This window comes from Mauremys mutica, chromosome 12, assembly GCF_020497125.1.
Source record: "Mauremys mutica isolate MM-2020 ecotype Southern chromosome 12, ASM2049712v1, whole genome shotgun sequence".
Lineage (NCBI taxonomy): Eukaryota > Metazoa > Chordata > Testudines > Geoemydidae > Mauremys > Mauremys mutica.
In genome coordinates, this window is record NC_059083.1 from 57792990 (window position 1) to 57808925 (window position 15936).

Here is a 15936-nt window from a genome sequence, read left to right on the forward strand (position 1 = left end):
GCCGATTGCCCTGATTCCCCAGAATCAGGCCCTGCGCCCGCGCCTAAGAGGCGCCTTTTTATTTTTTAAAATTTTTTTACTCACCCAGCAGCGGGGTGTGTGTGTGTGTGTGTGTGTCCGAGTCTTCGGTGGCATTTCAGCGGCGGTGGAGGGGTCTGCTCCGGGTCTTTGGTGGCATTTTGGTGGCGGGGAGTCCTCTGGTGCCGCGGAAGACCCAGAGTGGACCCCTGCCACCGAAGTGCCGCTGAAGCCCCAGACCGCCGCCAGGTATTCGAATCAGGCCCCGCAGTTCACAAAGCCGGCCCTGGGTGCAGGGGCAATGGGACTCTGCAGGGGCTTCCAGGTGAAGGTGGTTGGGGCTCAGCGGAGGGGTCTGGGTGTGGGGGAGTGGGGCTTGGTGGGGTGGAGGTCTGGGTGCAGCTAGTTGGGGGTCTGGATGTGGGGGCTCAGGGTGGTGCAGAGACTGGGGCATCATGGTGGGGGTTTGAGTGGAGGGAGCTCAGTGGGTGGTGGTCTGAGTGCAGGGGTGGGGGTCCAGAGGCAGGGGGTCTGCGTGAAGAGGGGCTCCAGATGCAGGGATTGAGGTTCAGTGGAGTGGGGCTTGGGTATGGAGGGGTAGGGGAGTTCTGGATGTACATGGTAAGGCTTGGCAGGGGGATATGGGTATGGGAGGTCCAGATGCCTGGGGGTTGGGTGGACGGGGGAGGAGCTGCCCGTACAGTGACCCCTCCCCCCACAGTTGAGTAGTGATGGGGGCAGGAATCAGGGGAGCCTCCTGCAGCTGGGGGAGGTTTCTGGGGGTGGGGTCTGACACAGCCCCCGACACTCCTTGCAAGGGAAGAAGTCCTGTCCTCTCCTGCCTCCAGCCCAGCCGGGACTAGCAGCTGATCCCGGCTCAGGGTAGAAGCCACTGGCTGGGGTGTCCCCAGCCCCACGGTGATTTACCTCTCTGCCAGCTGCTCCGGATGTGTGACATGATCATAGAATCATAGAATCTCAGGGTTGGAAGGGACCTCAGGAGGTCATCTAGTCCAACCCCCTGCTCAAAGCAGGACCAATTCCCAACTAAATCATCCCAGCCAGGGCTTTGTCAAGCCTGATCTTAAAAACCTCTAAGGAAGGAGATTCCACCACCTCCCTAGGTAACCCATTCCAGTTCTTCACCACCCTCCTAGTGAAAAAGTTTTTCCTAATATCCAACCTAAACCTCCCCCACTGCAACTTGAGACCATTACTCCTTGTTCTGTCTTCAGGTACCACTGAGAACAGTCTAGATCCATCCTCTTTGGAACCCCCTTTCAGGTAGTTGAAAGCAGCTATCAAATCCCCCCTCATTCTTTTCTTCTGCAGACTAAACAATCCCAGTTCCCTCAGCCTCTCCTCAAAGGTCATGTGTCCCTAATCATTTTTGTTGCCCTCCTCTGGACTCTTTCCAATTTTTCCACATCCTTCTTGTAGTGTGGGGCCCAAAACTGGAAACAGTACTCCAGATGAGGCCTCACCAATGATGTACCTACTGTGCTAGGGAGTGGTGTGTAACTGCTCTTGCAGCTTCCCTGTCAGAAAGTCATTTTTTTCTGCAGGAAAGCAACAAAATCTGTGGGAGATATGAATTCTGCACATGTGCAGTGGTGCAGAATTCCCCCAGGAGTAATGTCCTGAGCCCACCAGTGTCACCTGATCCTAATGGTGAGCCCCAAGAGGTCCTTCCCGTCCAGGGCTCTGCCTACATGCCAAAGCCCCAAATCTGGAGACCAATCCTGTCTCTAAGTGACAATCACTGAAGTGATGCACCTGCTCCCAATCACACCAGATGTACCAATAGTATCCAAGGAGCTTCCCTTTTATGTTGAATTTTACATTCCTAGTTTGTATTCTTTTCCCTCTCTGTGTAGCTGGTGGGGCGGTCTAATACTCAGAACCTAGAGACTTGCCCACATTGAGACTCTGTCAGAATTCAGTATCCAGGGCATCTCGCAGGGCACAATTCTACTCCTTGACCCTCATGGTGGCTCTTAAATGGGATCCACTGGAGAGTTCCATTCGTTCAGGGAGAGCAGCACACCAGACCTGGGGTCTCCTGTGCAGAGCACGACAATAATTGGGGTTTTTACTCTTTTGATTTTAATACTTCCATTAAAAAATCCCAGTGTGCAATTACCTAGATCACTAAAGTCAATGGAAAATGAGGGGACTTGCAGCAAACTAAGCCGGGATAGGCCCCATTGTCTTTCCTGAATGAGCAAACAAGCTTTATACCAGGCCTTGCAGTCACTTGGGCATTGAGGATTACAGGCTGACTTACAGCCTGAATTAGTGCATTTCATTGTACTATAGATAACACGTGCACCAAGGACCTGGTTAACTTTTACCAAGTTGCATTCCTCTGGTTAAAGTTCTGCTCTCAGGTCAGCATGGCAGATTGTGACTCTGATATTCTGCTTCCTTTCCATTCCTGGACCTCCCAGTCAGTGTCCACTAATCATGTTGCATTGGGAGATCTGCCCATGCATGACAGCAGAATAGAATTGAGAGTGTCAGAGGAGGTATTATGACTTAATAACATCCTCTCTTCTCTCAGCTGTTTGTTCAAAAGGCCTAAATCCTGCTCAGAGATACAGGGTGAGGGAGGCAATATCTTTTATTGGGCCAACTTCTGCTGGTGAAAGAGACAAGCTTTTGAGCTACACAGAGCTCTTTTTCATGTCTAATCTAATATCTTGGGACTGACATGGCTACAAGAACATTGCATAATTCCTGCTCAGCGAGGCACCCAAAGCCGCTCTCTCTAAAGCAACTAAAATCCTCATCTGAGGCCAGTCCTCTTACTCTTCTACTCATTTGCATTGATTAGCCTAATTCAGTGTACTGAGACTGAGAAGTTACACACTACGCACTGTGCTGCTCTGAGTGTGAGGAGCCCAGCCCTCTAATGCACTGTATTGAACTCCTCTGCGTGACCCTGAGGCTTGGCATGCTGATAACTCTAATAAAACAATGACGATGATATTGAGATCCCAACGTGAAGGGGTGAGTGGTCTTTCAGGACAGCAATGTGTGCTGTGAGACATGTCCTGGGCAGTGGGAACAGGGAGAGTGTTTATGCAAACTTTTCCAGGTGATCCCTGCTTGGGAACAAGCTAAGCAAAGGCTCAGTCCAGACAAGACAGAGGTGGTTCTAGTTGGTAGCATCTGGAGAGAATCTCAGGATTGATGGTCTGGATGGAGGAGCACTGTACATCTTTTACCCTTATGTGAGGTTCACCATGTAGAGCATTTTTGGAGCAGGGATTTCTCCTACACTCCCAGCTGGTGGAGGTGTCCAGAAGGGCTTGTTTATGGTTGGTGTGGTGATGGTGGCTGCTATCTCTGTAGACTAGCTCACTGCAGTCCCTTCAGCATGGGGGTCCCCACAAAGACCACTCAGAGCCAGGGACGGCTTCAGGGCCCAGCACGCCAAGCGCATGCTTGGGGCGGCATGCCGCGGGAGGCGCTCTGCTGGTCGCCGGGAGGGCGGCAGGCGGCTCCGGTGGACCTCCCGCAGGCGTCCCTGCGGAGGGTCCGCTGGTCCCGCGGCTCCGGTGGAGCATCCGCAGGCATGCCTGCGGGAGGTCCACTGGAGCCGCAGGACCGGCGACTGGCAGAGCGCCCCCCGCGGCATGCCGCCCTGCTTGGGGCGGCGAAATGGCTAGAGGCGCCCCTGCTCAGAGCCTTGTCCTGGTGCAGAATGTGGCTGCCTGCTTTCTTGGGCATAATAAGCACATTCTGCCTGCTGTTCAGAGCCCACATGGATTCCCTGCTCACTTCTGGGTGCCATTCAGGGTATTGGCATTGATCTTTAAAGCCCACCTGCCGAGAACCTCCCTTTCCAATCTCCCCCTACGCCCTCCTCTTCAGTCAGCCTCCCGTCTCTTCTGCTCATCAAGAGTCTTCACATCGTCACGCTAGGAGCTGCTGGCCTGTATCCTGCCTTGCATTTGTCTCCTTGTCAAGCTTTTCAGGACGGGGGCCAAAGCCAGTCTGTCCCATGGCCTGGGTCCTAGCTGCTCCCTCCCTCTGCACTGGCTCAGCAGCCACAAACAGACAATGCACTCTCATTTACGGAGCCAGGAGTTGCGTATCTGGAGGCTGGGTGAGGACAGAGCATTTTCTGGGGTTTGCCAGCTCCTGAAGTGGCAGACTGAGTCTCTGTGGGTATGTCTGCACTGCACAAGCCCCTTTCCACCCCCCTACAAATCAGTCTGACTTGGTCAGCAAGTACCTGGCTTCTAGGACCCTGTTGGAGATGGGTCAGAGCCTGAGTCCCGCTGAGAGACAGGGTCCAGCAATTGTAAACCCAGATTTAAAATGCAGCGTGGACGCTCAAGCATGGGCTTGGAAACACCAAGCCCATAAGCCCGGATCCCACAGACTAGGTTTTGTGTGCAGAGTAGACACACCCAAGGGGGCCCTACCAAAAGGACTACAACTATAATGGCTACCAGAGCTTTCTGACCCCATTTCCCAGCATGCACTGAGCTGGGGTGGGGACAGAAGGAACCCTGGTGGGCCAAGAGGGAGACTTCTGCATGGGGTGATCTGGACCAAGCAGTCCATGAACCAATGACAAGTGGGCACTGCATAGCCCCTAGCAGGGGGCAGCCTGACTCAGCTGAAGTTTGGTTTTGGTTTGGAAGCTGGGTGTCCCTGCTGAGGTGCCATTCCTCCCACAGGGCATTCTGGCTCTGCTGTGAGATCTAGCTGCATGGATCTGACAGCTCCAGCCCTGCAGTGACAGCATCCTGCAAAGAGGTCTGGCCTGGCTACCGAGAGCCAGCTGAGACCCCAGGAGGATCCCAGGCCAGGGAGCAGGGAGCCTGGTAGGATTGGGAGAGGGTCCTGCCCCTCCCAGGTGTGAAAAATAAAATCAGAGGACTTTTATTTAATCCAGCCAATGCCACAATGCTGCAGGTGCTCCGCCTCGGGACTCAGCCTTGGCGTACTATCTGCCTGAGATGGTGCAAGGGAGGGAGCCAGAGTGGGGGAGGAGTTGGGAGTTTGTTATTCTGTTATTTTGGGAGTGTCATTCCTTTGCATGGCCCAGTGAGGAGTCACCTTGGGTGGAAGGTGGGGCAGGGCTTCGTTACTGTCGGTTGAAACTGGCTGCTAAAGTGCATTAAGAAAATGTAGCTAAACTTTAATCAGCAAAACTCAGCTAGCCGTGTTGTCTTTCTTTGCAAGGCGACGGGGTAGATACGTTACCTTCACCACCGCAGGCACTGGGAGGGGTGGGCTCTGCTGGCCGTTCACCTGCTTTGGGCTTTCACATTGGCTGTTTTGCACGGATGCCAGGTCAGTCACGTTGTTTTCAGAGGTGCGGGAATGATCCTGGAATCAAGAATCAGTCATCATTAGTGTGTGGCACCTAATGTCCAGGAGTATATCATGTGCTGGAAAACTTTCCTCTCTAGTCATGGAGCCAGCACCCTAAGTGGGCGTGAGCCTCCCAGCAGTCTGTGGTTGATTGGCATGGTATTGATGGGGACCCTCCTAAACATGCACTGGCTGCCTTCCTCAGGGCAGAGCATGTGTGGGCTGCAGCAATGGCTCTGCAGCATCTGGAGTTATCACATCTAAGGTGGGGATATTCTTCAAGTCAGGGATATCATTTCCAGTTCAGGTAGACATACTCACACTAGCTCGCCAGAAACCAAAGTGTAGCCACGGCAGTGGAAGTGGCGGGAGGGGCTAGCCACCTGAGTGTGTACCTAGTATCTCAGATGGGTCATAATCGGGGTGGCCAGCTCCTTCCTCTATTATTAGCTCTGTAACTGCTTCCAAGTTAGCATGGGTATCACACCTCCAGCTTGCGGTGTAGCCAGACCTGAAGCGCTGTACCTGACGGGTAGGCAGAGGCTCGTGGTCCTGTACTAATGAGAGTGCTGCTGCACAGCCACCAGTTCCCTCCAGTACTCCTCGTACCAAGAGTGAGCTCTAAGCCTGGATCTCACCTCTGAGGGTGGTGTCTCCTCGGGCACGCTCATTCTCTGCCCATGCTCCAGCCTTGGGAGTAAGGGGCAGCATGGACGAGGCTTGAGACCTCCTCTGCTCGGTGTCAAACCCCATTCACTACCCATACGCACCAGGGCTCGTCTGTACATGGGCAGCTGTTGGTGTCACACCACCATTAATTAAACACTCCAGCACCACGAGAACCGACGGATTCTGTTCCTCGGGACTATTTACATCACCCAAGCCACCAAAACACAGTTTGCAAAGATGCCTCTGACAAACAGAGGAAACAAACTAAGACACAGGATGAAATCTTGCTCCTAACTGGAGCTCTGCAATCATTGCCCTCATGGGATATCCCACACAGGCAGCTCACATGTGCAATTGCATCCATCTTCTCCTAGAAGCTTGTTTGGAATACAGTGATTTCTCAGTGCAAGTCAGAGCAAACCTGCCATGGTTTCATCAGGCCGATACAATTAGACAAACCAAATGGACAATCATTTGGCTACCAGCCATAAGTGCTTGGAAAATTGAGGTACCCGATACCAAGTACGCTGTGTAACAAAGGCATTGAAATGGAGAAGAGTTGCTGTGTAACAAAGACACTGGAATGGAGAAGAGTTGCCTAGCGAAGAATATTTCACTAGCAGGTTAACCATTGCTCAGGATCTTTTGCAGAACACCCCAGTGCTCCCTGGGACTACCAGAGGCTGATATCCCCCTGCTTTCCCCTGCCTGCAGCCTGTGCACTCAGAGTGTGGCCTGCCCAGGGATCTTGCACTAGCCCATGCTTCACAAGTGGATTTAAAGACAAAGCACGTTTGTTTTTTCAGGATCCTGAGTCCGGGTCCCCATTTGTCTCATTAAGTCCCTGTCAGAGCAAATTCCCTGGGGATCCTGGGCAAGGCTCATGGAATTGTCAGCTGCGGGCTGCCCTTTCCCCATGGAGGTTGACATGGGATGCATGCACATAGCATGGCCTACAGCTTCATCCCCAGAGCAGCTGCTGATCCTCCTTCCCAGGCAGCAGCACTCTGTGTGGCTCCCGGAGTAGCCTGCAGTGCCCCATTTTCACGGCATTGATCACCTTCAAAGGTATTAATTACTGTTAAATACTGGGGAGATGCTGGGGAAGGAAAGGCCTCCCCCCAGAGCCATGTGCACAGCCACTACCTCAGACAGCAGTTACAGAGACACATCAAGACCCGGGGACATCACTCTGTGGGAGCTGCTGACTGAAAACCTGCTAGTTAAAGCCCTGGCCTCACACTGATGCCACTTAAAGCCCAGCTTTCCAGCTGAGCTGCTAGCCAGTTCTACTGTCTGCTCGTACCCACTCCCCGTGCCCCTCGCTAACCATTGAGTCTGGAAAGCCTCACCCTTTCAGCCCCAAGTCCTCTCCTGTCTGTGGTCTCCAAGGGGAAAAGCTGTTGACATGCTTAAAGCTACCAAAACTACTAGGAAATCTAGGTGCGACAGTGATACGCATCGTAACTACTAACATGGAATGCCTAGTGACCAATAGAAAGGGCAGAGGGGAAGCCACAGCAAAGGCATTTGCATCCTAGAGCATTAGGGACAGGAAGAAAGATAAGCACTTCTCCCTCTGCTACAGCCAGACTCAGTCAGACCCCCTGAAAGGTATAGGGTATAGCCTTGCCCCTATTGAGTGACGGCAGGGACTGGAACTGGACAGAAGGCACTGTCACGGCAGAGGCTGTTCATGTGAGTTGCAGGATCAGTGTCTGGGATTCTGCTGCAGCATCTTCCAGAAAGTATCTGGCACCAGCGGAAACTTTGGAAATGCACTGGGCCTTTGCTGCTCCACAGACCCTGCAAGCTACACAAGCATTTGGCTTCTGTTCTTTCCTCCGTGCCCACATGACCACACTGCCCATGTGACCTGAATGTCCCTTGCCAGGGCGGGCTGGGAGTGAGTGAGCCTTGGCATGTGGCACTGAGCTAGATGCTCTCTCTCTGCCCCTTCCCGCCCAGACATACAGCAAAGAAATAGATCAAAGGAAGCAATGAAGCAGTTAGGCTCCATGGAGACTCCAGGGCAGCTGGCTGTACAAGGCTGAGCCAGGCAGGTCACAGCTCTGCTTTCTTTTAAGCAGCCTGTGCCAGTCTGAGAGCTCCCAGGGATGGTCAGCCTAGGCATTGCTCCCCCTGTCTCCACTCTATATAGGAGGGTACTATGCTAGCTTCCCAAGGCCAGATTCTGCCTCCTTTGCTCACACTGAGCAGAACCTCTCTGAGCCCATTGCTGTCTGTGGGACTCTTGGAGTAGGGATGGTCTCCTGAGCGTGGGCTGAGGCCAGAGGTGAAAGTAAGCTGGTATGATCCGGTATGGCATACCGGCAAGAGCCAGTACGCTGTGCCACACTGGACCGGCTTCCACGGCAGTGATTTAAAGGGCCCAGGGCTCCAGCTGCTGCAAGGAGCCCCGGGCCCTTTAAAACACTGCTGGAGCTCCGGCAGCTGGGCTCGGGCGGGGATTTAAATGGCCCAGTACTCCTGCCACTGCGGGGAGTCCCGGGCTCTATAAATCTCCGCTGGTGCTCTGGCAGCCAGGCTTAGGCAGGGATTTAAAGGGCCCAGCACTTCAGCTGCTGTGGGGAGCCCTGGGCCCTTTAAAGCACTGCCAGAGCTCCGGCAGCTGGGCTCGGGAGGGGATTTAAAGGGCCCGGAATTCCAGCCACTGTGGGGATCCTTGGGCCCTTTAGATCCCCGCCGGAGCTCTGGCAGCCGGGCTCCCATAGTGATTTAAAGGGCCCAGGAATCCCTGCAGTGGCCAGAGCTCTGGGCCCTTTAAATCCCCACCCAAGCCCGGCTGCTGGAGCTCTGGGCCCTTAGAGGCAGCTGGGAGCTCCAGGGTGATTTAAAGGCCCTGGGGCTCCCAGCCACAGCTGGAGCCCCAGGGCCTTTAAATCTTGAAAGGCCTCACCTCTTTGGGTTGAGGCCACGCCCCTGCTCAGGACTCAGGCATGCCGGTAAGTCCTTTAAGTTACTTTCACCCCTGGCTGAGGCAGAGGCAGAATCAGCCCCCTCCTTAGCAAGCACACGCTTCCCCATGATCATGTGGATGGGTGGAAGGAGGTTGTTTCAAGCCTTCACTTAAAGGTTTCTTGAGGGGGTGCATGCAAGAGGGAGAGAGAGAAGACTCAGCACTGCAAGCAGCTTTCAGGAAGGCTCTGCACTGCAGCCCCACAGTAACCCAGCAGTAAGTTCCTGAGCCCAGGGCATCGCCTGCCCAAGGGGATGAGCACTCCCCACCCCCATGGGGTGCAGAGTATTCCTGCATTCAGAGTGTTGGGTGGACGTCCGAATGCCCTTGCTGGGGAGAGGAGACAGGCTTCCCCCAGCTGGCTCCCGGGGCCAAGCCCTGGCTTGCCAACAGAACACTTGCTGCTTTTTTTTTTTTTTTACCTGAGTTGTCCCTGATGTGGCAGAGGAAATTGCCTCTGAGTTTTTGGTGGCTGCTGGTGATTCTGTCGAGCCCTGCGAATCCTCCCTCCTGGCCTGCTCTGGGGACAGGCCATCATTGCTACTGTCTTCTTCAAAGGCAAAAGCATCAGCTGATTTAGAGAAGCTCCCCTGGGCACCTTAGCAAGTGAAACAAAGGCAATGGGTCAGTGGTGCGTAAACAGACAGCCTTAGCAACGTGTGCAATGAACCATCTCAGTGGCTATACCAACCCCCCTACCATACACAAGCCCAGCCCCCAGTACCTGAGTGGGAGCACCTTGAGCACAGCTGAGGAGGGGAGGGGGATTTTGATGGAATGAGCAATAGCCCCTGGGAACAGTGCCCTGATTCCAGTGTGGGCATTTCAGATAATGCTGGCTGTGATATGGAGCTGTATTTGTGCAGCACCTTTCACACAAGTGTTCTCCTGATTGGCTTTTCAGAAAGAGCTCAGCCATTCAGATGGGAGAACATGGTTTTCAAACATGGGCATCCCATTGAGGTGCCCAAGAAACAACTCCCGGAAAATCATATCAGGTTTTGGTGTCTCTGTGCCCGTTTTATGCCTAGTGCTCTGTACACATCCACCTACAGATCTGGGCTTTCTAGTAAGGGACTCACAGAAGTGCAGCTGAGATCTGAGCTGAGATGGAGAGTCCATGAGGGAAGAGGTCAGGCAAGCTGCTCAGACTGCAGGAGCTCCAGAGGACAGTGCCCTGCAGGCTCATGTAGAGGGACAGGGAAGAGCATCAGAGAAGGCAGTAGGGAGAGATTTTGAAAAACCTGCCCCATTGAAATCTCTACGCTGCAGAGGGATTTTGGCTTATTCTGGTTATCATCCTTTGAACTGATTTTATTTCAGATGTGTCTGTCTGTTTCCCATTTGTATCCATCCACTCCAGAGCAGGCTGTGGGGATCAGGCCCTGGAAACCTGGGGCATTTCAGTCATTAAGCCCTAATATTTTTCCTCCCAACACAGATGTGCAAAAATATGGTGATCCAGGCTCCTGCTCTCTCATTGGCCTGACTGGGCATGTCGTGGAGGCAGCACACTAGTGAGTGACACTCTCGTGGGCAAATGCAGCACAGTGATTCTGCTCCCCTCTAGTGAATGAGATGATGTTGGCTGAGGGGCTTTAGGGAAAGTGGGGGATCCTAGGAGCTTGGCTAGGCAATTGGAGCCTGGGAAATAGTGTAATAGGCCCCCTACTGTACCCAGTGTAATCCATGGGAGCTGCAGGTATTCAGCACCTCTGCAAATCAGGCTGTGGAAGTTTGAGCCTGAATACACATTGAGGTGCTTAACTGCAGAATACGAGTGTGGTGTTCATCTCCAAAAAGCACCGGGACTGCTCAACTCGGGCAATAGCTCGGGGCGGGGGGAGTGTTTCCCACCTTGGGGGTTGGTTTGAATCCAGCGGTATGTGAAACTGTTCCCACCAGAGGGGCTAGCGCCGAGCAGCCTGTGTGATAATAGTGTGTGGGGAGTCCTCTTCCCACTGGACGAATGTCTAAATCACAAAGCCAGTGGCTGCACTGAGCCTGTCTGGAGCCTCCACAGAGAAGCCAAGGACTGACTCAAACAAAGGTCTCAAATCTCCAGGCCCCAACCCTTCCCCCCCCCCCCGCCCCGGCTTCTCAGTACAAAGAGTTGGAAGAAATGCTCCAACTGACTAACTGTGCTTCCGGAATCCCAGCAAAGCCTGGTCCAGACACTCCTCCGGAGGATTCCCAGGGTAGTGTCCCACACTCAGATGGACAAGAGCTCTTGACCCCAGGGTTGTGCTGATAAGCAAAGTGCTGAAAAAGCAAGGCTATTTTGCAAGACCCTCGGGAAGGCTTAGGCAGGAGGGTGGGTAACAGAAGGATTACTGCTGCTGCGGTCATACACTGCCCAGTCTTAACATGCAGCTTTGCACTCAGATAGCTCGGGGAAGGAGGAAGGGCTGGGGAAGAGTAGTCCACCTGTCCGTGCTCCAAGCCCAGCAGTGTGCAGCAGCTTACTGACACGCTTCGTCGTGTTCTGACCTTTCCCTTCCATTATCGCCCATTCTCTTTGCACAGGGTGTGTTCTCCAGAGGGAGAAAGCAGATGAGAGACCCCATCGTGTGTGGGATAGTTTGCCAAGTCACTGGCCCCGCTGTTGCCAGCTAGCCACTAGGGGAGCTCCTGGAGTCTGTGCTCATCTGCCCAAGGCACTTGATGGGAGGAGATACCACAGGAGCATGGCTAGTTACCATAGTTATGGGTTCCCCAATGCAGAGCTTGGCTAAGTGCTGGGCTATGCACTCTAGTGGTCTGCTCTCCTAGACATGAGCCGCAGTGCTCCTAGCACCGGGCTTGAAGGGCTCCAGTCCCACTAACACCCATGTAGCGGGAGTAACACACAAGTGGTTTGGTAGGGCTGCCAGGGACTCCAGGGTGCAAATATCCTCAGCACAAGGGCTCCAACTATTGGAACAAACCCCTCAACCTCAGCCTAAGGGCAGCCAAGGAGGGGGATAATGAGGTAACCTTGTCTCAGTGAGCTCCTCCCTCCAGGCCATCCTCTTGCCTGGAGGGCACTGCCCTGGATCTGCCTGCTGCAGCTGCTGCTGTCCCCATCCAGCAATGGGCTGTGTTCCCCTCCCAAGGCTGCCAGGCGGTGATTTCTAGGCTGCAGACAGTCTGCGCTCCCTCCAGAAGTGCAAGTGCTGCCTGCCTAGCTTCTGCGAGGATCTAATACTCCATTGCACCTGGCTGGCAGCCTGTCTGCACCCTCCCTGTCAGTGCAAGGATTTCTCTGTCACCATAAGCCTTAAGAACTGATGTGCCTGGGAAGCTGCAGGAGTCAGTAACACCTAGAAACCAAAATCAGGTGTCATGTAACACAGAATGGTTGTTCTAGGCCTGATGAAACCAGCTGCTCGTTCTGGGAAGGCCAGGAAAGGGAGTTTTTCTGGTGGGAACCTGTGGAAGCCAATGGCACCTTTTATTCTTAAGTACCATGGGAGGTCTAGGAAGGGTGCACAGGCAAGGGCATGGAGCAGTGTTGCACCAAAATATGCCAAAACATTGCCTCAGGAGCTACCAATACTGTGGGCTTTCTGTGACGCTGAGAGCTGACTCAACAGACGGGGTGTTCAGGCAGTGACAATTGTTGTCTTGGCGCTGCCTTGAGAACTGGGTGACAGCATGGCGGATGGCAAATTATCCACCTTCAGTCTTCCTGCCACCTGGAGCTTTGAAGGAACCCTATCAAATTCCAACACATTACCATCCTTAGCCACGGAGTAAAGAATCATAGAAGATTAGGATTGGAAGAGACCCCAGGAGGTCCTCTAGTCAACCCTCCTGCTCAAAGCAGGACCAATCCCAACGAAATCACCCCAGCCAGGGCTTTTTCAAGCCGGGCCTTAAAAACCTCTAAGGAAGGTGATTCTACCACCTCCCTAGGTAACCCATTCCAGTGCTGCACCACCCTCCTAGTGAAATAGTTTTTCCTAATCGTACAGCTGGGCTGGCAGTTAGGAGGAATTTAAATCCCCTCCAAGAGGAGATAGACACCAAACAAGTGAGCTGAGGGGACCTCAGTCAGGGACAACATGGCATTCCAGAGCATGACTGGAATGTGCTGCCTCTTACTTCACTTCTTGATACTAAGGGTCTGCATGGAGCGGGGAGAGGGGAATGCTCGGCTTATCTCTCTTGCTCTCACAGCAATCTGCAGCTATCCATGTTGTTTCATGATCCCATGCCTCTGCTGTAATCTCAGGCAGGATGGTGTTTGCTTGGGGCTGTTTTTAGTGCACTGGGTCTTGTCCTCCTGAGTGCATTGGACAGAGTGATGACAAGGACCTGGTAAAAAAAGGCTATTAGATCACCCCTCAGCTATGTGGAGCACAGGCAGCCTCCTGTTGCTGGGACATGAGGGATCTAGACTGGCTTCAGCACTTTTCTTTCGCCCTGTTGGAGGTGATTAGATGAATATGACAACTATACTTTCCACTGTATAAACATTTAAAATTCCAAGGTTACAATAAGACAATTTTAAACCCCATCATTTTTCTGGTATTGCGAAAACAAAAGACTCAACGTTTCAGAATAGCAGTGCTCCTCTCTGCTCTGTGTCTGAGCCTGGGCTGCAGGCCCCAGGGGAATCACGGACCTGGCAAACACACTGTGCTGCTCCTTTGACTTAGGCATTTTGCTACATAAATCTAAAGGCAAGCACTGACATTGTGTCATGTTGCACAGTTCAGCACTCAGCATTCAGGAACCCCAGAAAGTTTGTTTAAAGATGTGCCCTTGACTCTGCCCCCTTGTGGCTGAACAGCCAACAAAGGGTAGATTGACCCACTGGTTGCTGTGCCCAGGTGGGATTCGCACCCAGAGCAGGCAAACCGTCGCCTGGTTGTTCTGCTGGGGAGGACACTTTAAACTTGTGGTGGGGGCTCCTCTGCCCATCAGGGGGAAGCTGCCTAGGAGAGAGGTTAAATCAGTGAATTCCTGGGCCTCTCCCAGGGCACTGCCATCCCACTGTCCGAGCTGCACCGGCTAGCTCCAAGCCTTCTTAAAGTAGGGATTGCGGGTACCTTCCACCCCTCTGGGGCTGCTGCAGGAAGACTTGCTGCATCAGGCAGGCCCTCAGCCTGCATTTCTGTGGGCAGGAGCTGAGGCTGGCTAGAGCCCACACTCTTGAAGTATGTGGCCATGGATGATTTCTCAAATAATAAGGTATTAATTTCCAGACGCAAGTTGTGATCAGTTGGAGCTAAGGCTGAGAGCACATATTACTAATTTAGGGCAAAACTCCATTACCAGTACGTTGTAATTATTCTAAAACGAAGTGTTATAAACCTAGGAAATACATCGTCCGGGTAATTCTTAATAGAAATTCAAAGATGCTGAGATGTGGCAAAGCACAGATAAGGCACCCAAACAACCCAGCTCTGCGCCGTAGTGATGTCAGGCAATAATCATAGGATTACGACTCAAATGTTTTGGTGCTGGTGGGCCCAGACTAGATTAAACTGATTTTAAGGACACCCCATTGGACTTTTTCATATTTTTACTCTGATGAGATCATTGCAGGGCCTGACAAGAGAATGACTGCTAAGCTTTTGAACAGGGGAAGACATGGGGAGGGGGGGATAGCTCCGTAGTTTGAGCATTGGCCTGCTAAACTCAGGGTTGAGAGTTCAATCCTTGAGGGGGCAATTTGGGGATTGATCCTGCTTTGAGCAGGGGGTTAGACAAGATGACCTCCTAAAGTCCCTTCAACCCTAATAATCTATGATTTTTCAGCAGACCATTTAAAACTTTTGGTTGTTAAGCCCTATTTAATTCAAGCCCCTAACAAGCACTTAAGAGAGGCTCTCATTGTTCAAGATTCAGACACACCTGCCCAGTTTTTTGTGAGCTCAGAAAGGTCCCACGCCAGGTGTCTGATTCTGAGCTCACATCAGCTTTATGCTCAGCTAACTCCACTTACTCCTGATGTACGCTGGGGTCAGTGAGAAGAAAGTCAGGCCCACATTGGCTCATCTGTGGTAGAAAAACCCTTGAAATCCCAGACATTCCACAAGCAGAAAATGCTGGGGAAGAAAAACCTTGCAGGACCTCTTGGTGCATCACAAAAAGGCACAGAGCACAAAGCCAAGTTCTTGTCCATTGTCAGTTACCTTTAAGGCCTGAGATCATTGTATGCTCTTGTGTTGCTTGGTGGGCGAGGGAGGAGCCAGGAACTGAGCAAAGTCTGAACACAGCCTCTGATCCAAGTTTCCAAGCCACCCTCCCTCATGCTGGCGGTGGGTTCCCTGGAGTCCATGCTCCCCAGGTAGGTTAGTGTGCACATCCCAATGACCAGGCCATGACCGGGATGCCTTTTGCAAGTGTGCCTACCATAGGCTGTTTTCCAGTTGGGCAAAGGCCCTAACCCTCCTCGAACACTCTTCCCCCAGCAACCTTCCAGCCTCCAAACCTCAGCTCTTTCTGACACAGCGGCATTCAAAGACATGGCTCTGGAGTTTTTATAAAGTAGGAAATGTATTTTTCCACTCTTCCATCATTTAAAAATGGCTGACGAGATTTTGCTTAAATTCCCCTTAAAAAAAGAAAGACCCTTCAGGCAGGCACCCGGCTTGGAACATTTCAGGCTACTGTATTGAAAAGTTACAAGCATGAGAAATCGGGGCATGACACTGGACCCTGAACTATAGTGATGTGACCCGTGCAACGCTGGACCTTAAAGGTGTCAAATATGCCAAGACCAGAACAGTGACAATAGCAGGGGCCAAGAAAGGAAACCGCTGCACACGACAGCATGGGAAATCTGCAGGCTTCACTCTGCTCGACAGTGCTCTGCCGAGTTGGCTCACCATGGGCTGGAATAGCTCAGGTTCTACATGCTGGGTTCTTATTCGAACCAAGAGTCAAAGGGCTTCCTGCTTCTCACACCACGTCCTGTGTTGTTCTAAAGTCAGTATTGCCAA

The 15936-nt window shown here is 52.6% G+C and overlaps 1 protein-coding gene across 15 annotated transcripts in view; it reads right to left on the bottom strand.

Moving 5' to 3' along the window:
- The window catches only part of MYOCD (myocardin), a 477029-nt gene that overhangs the window by 17136 nt on the left and 443957 nt on the right, over positions 1–15936 (bottom strand). For 14 of the 15 annotated variants that reach the window (XM_044983071.1, XM_044983078.1, XM_044983073.1 and 11 more), the window contains 2 exons: positions 9424–9599; positions 5242–5367 (listed from right to left, as the gene is read on the bottom strand). In XM_044983071.1, the coding sequence (XP_044839006.1) occupies positions 5242–5367; positions 9424–9599 (302 nt within the window). Of the gene's footprint in view, positions 1–5241; positions 5368–9423; positions 9600–9725; positions 9995–15936 lie in introns of those variants that run through there. The other variant, XM_044983081.1, reaches the window with a different exon arrangement.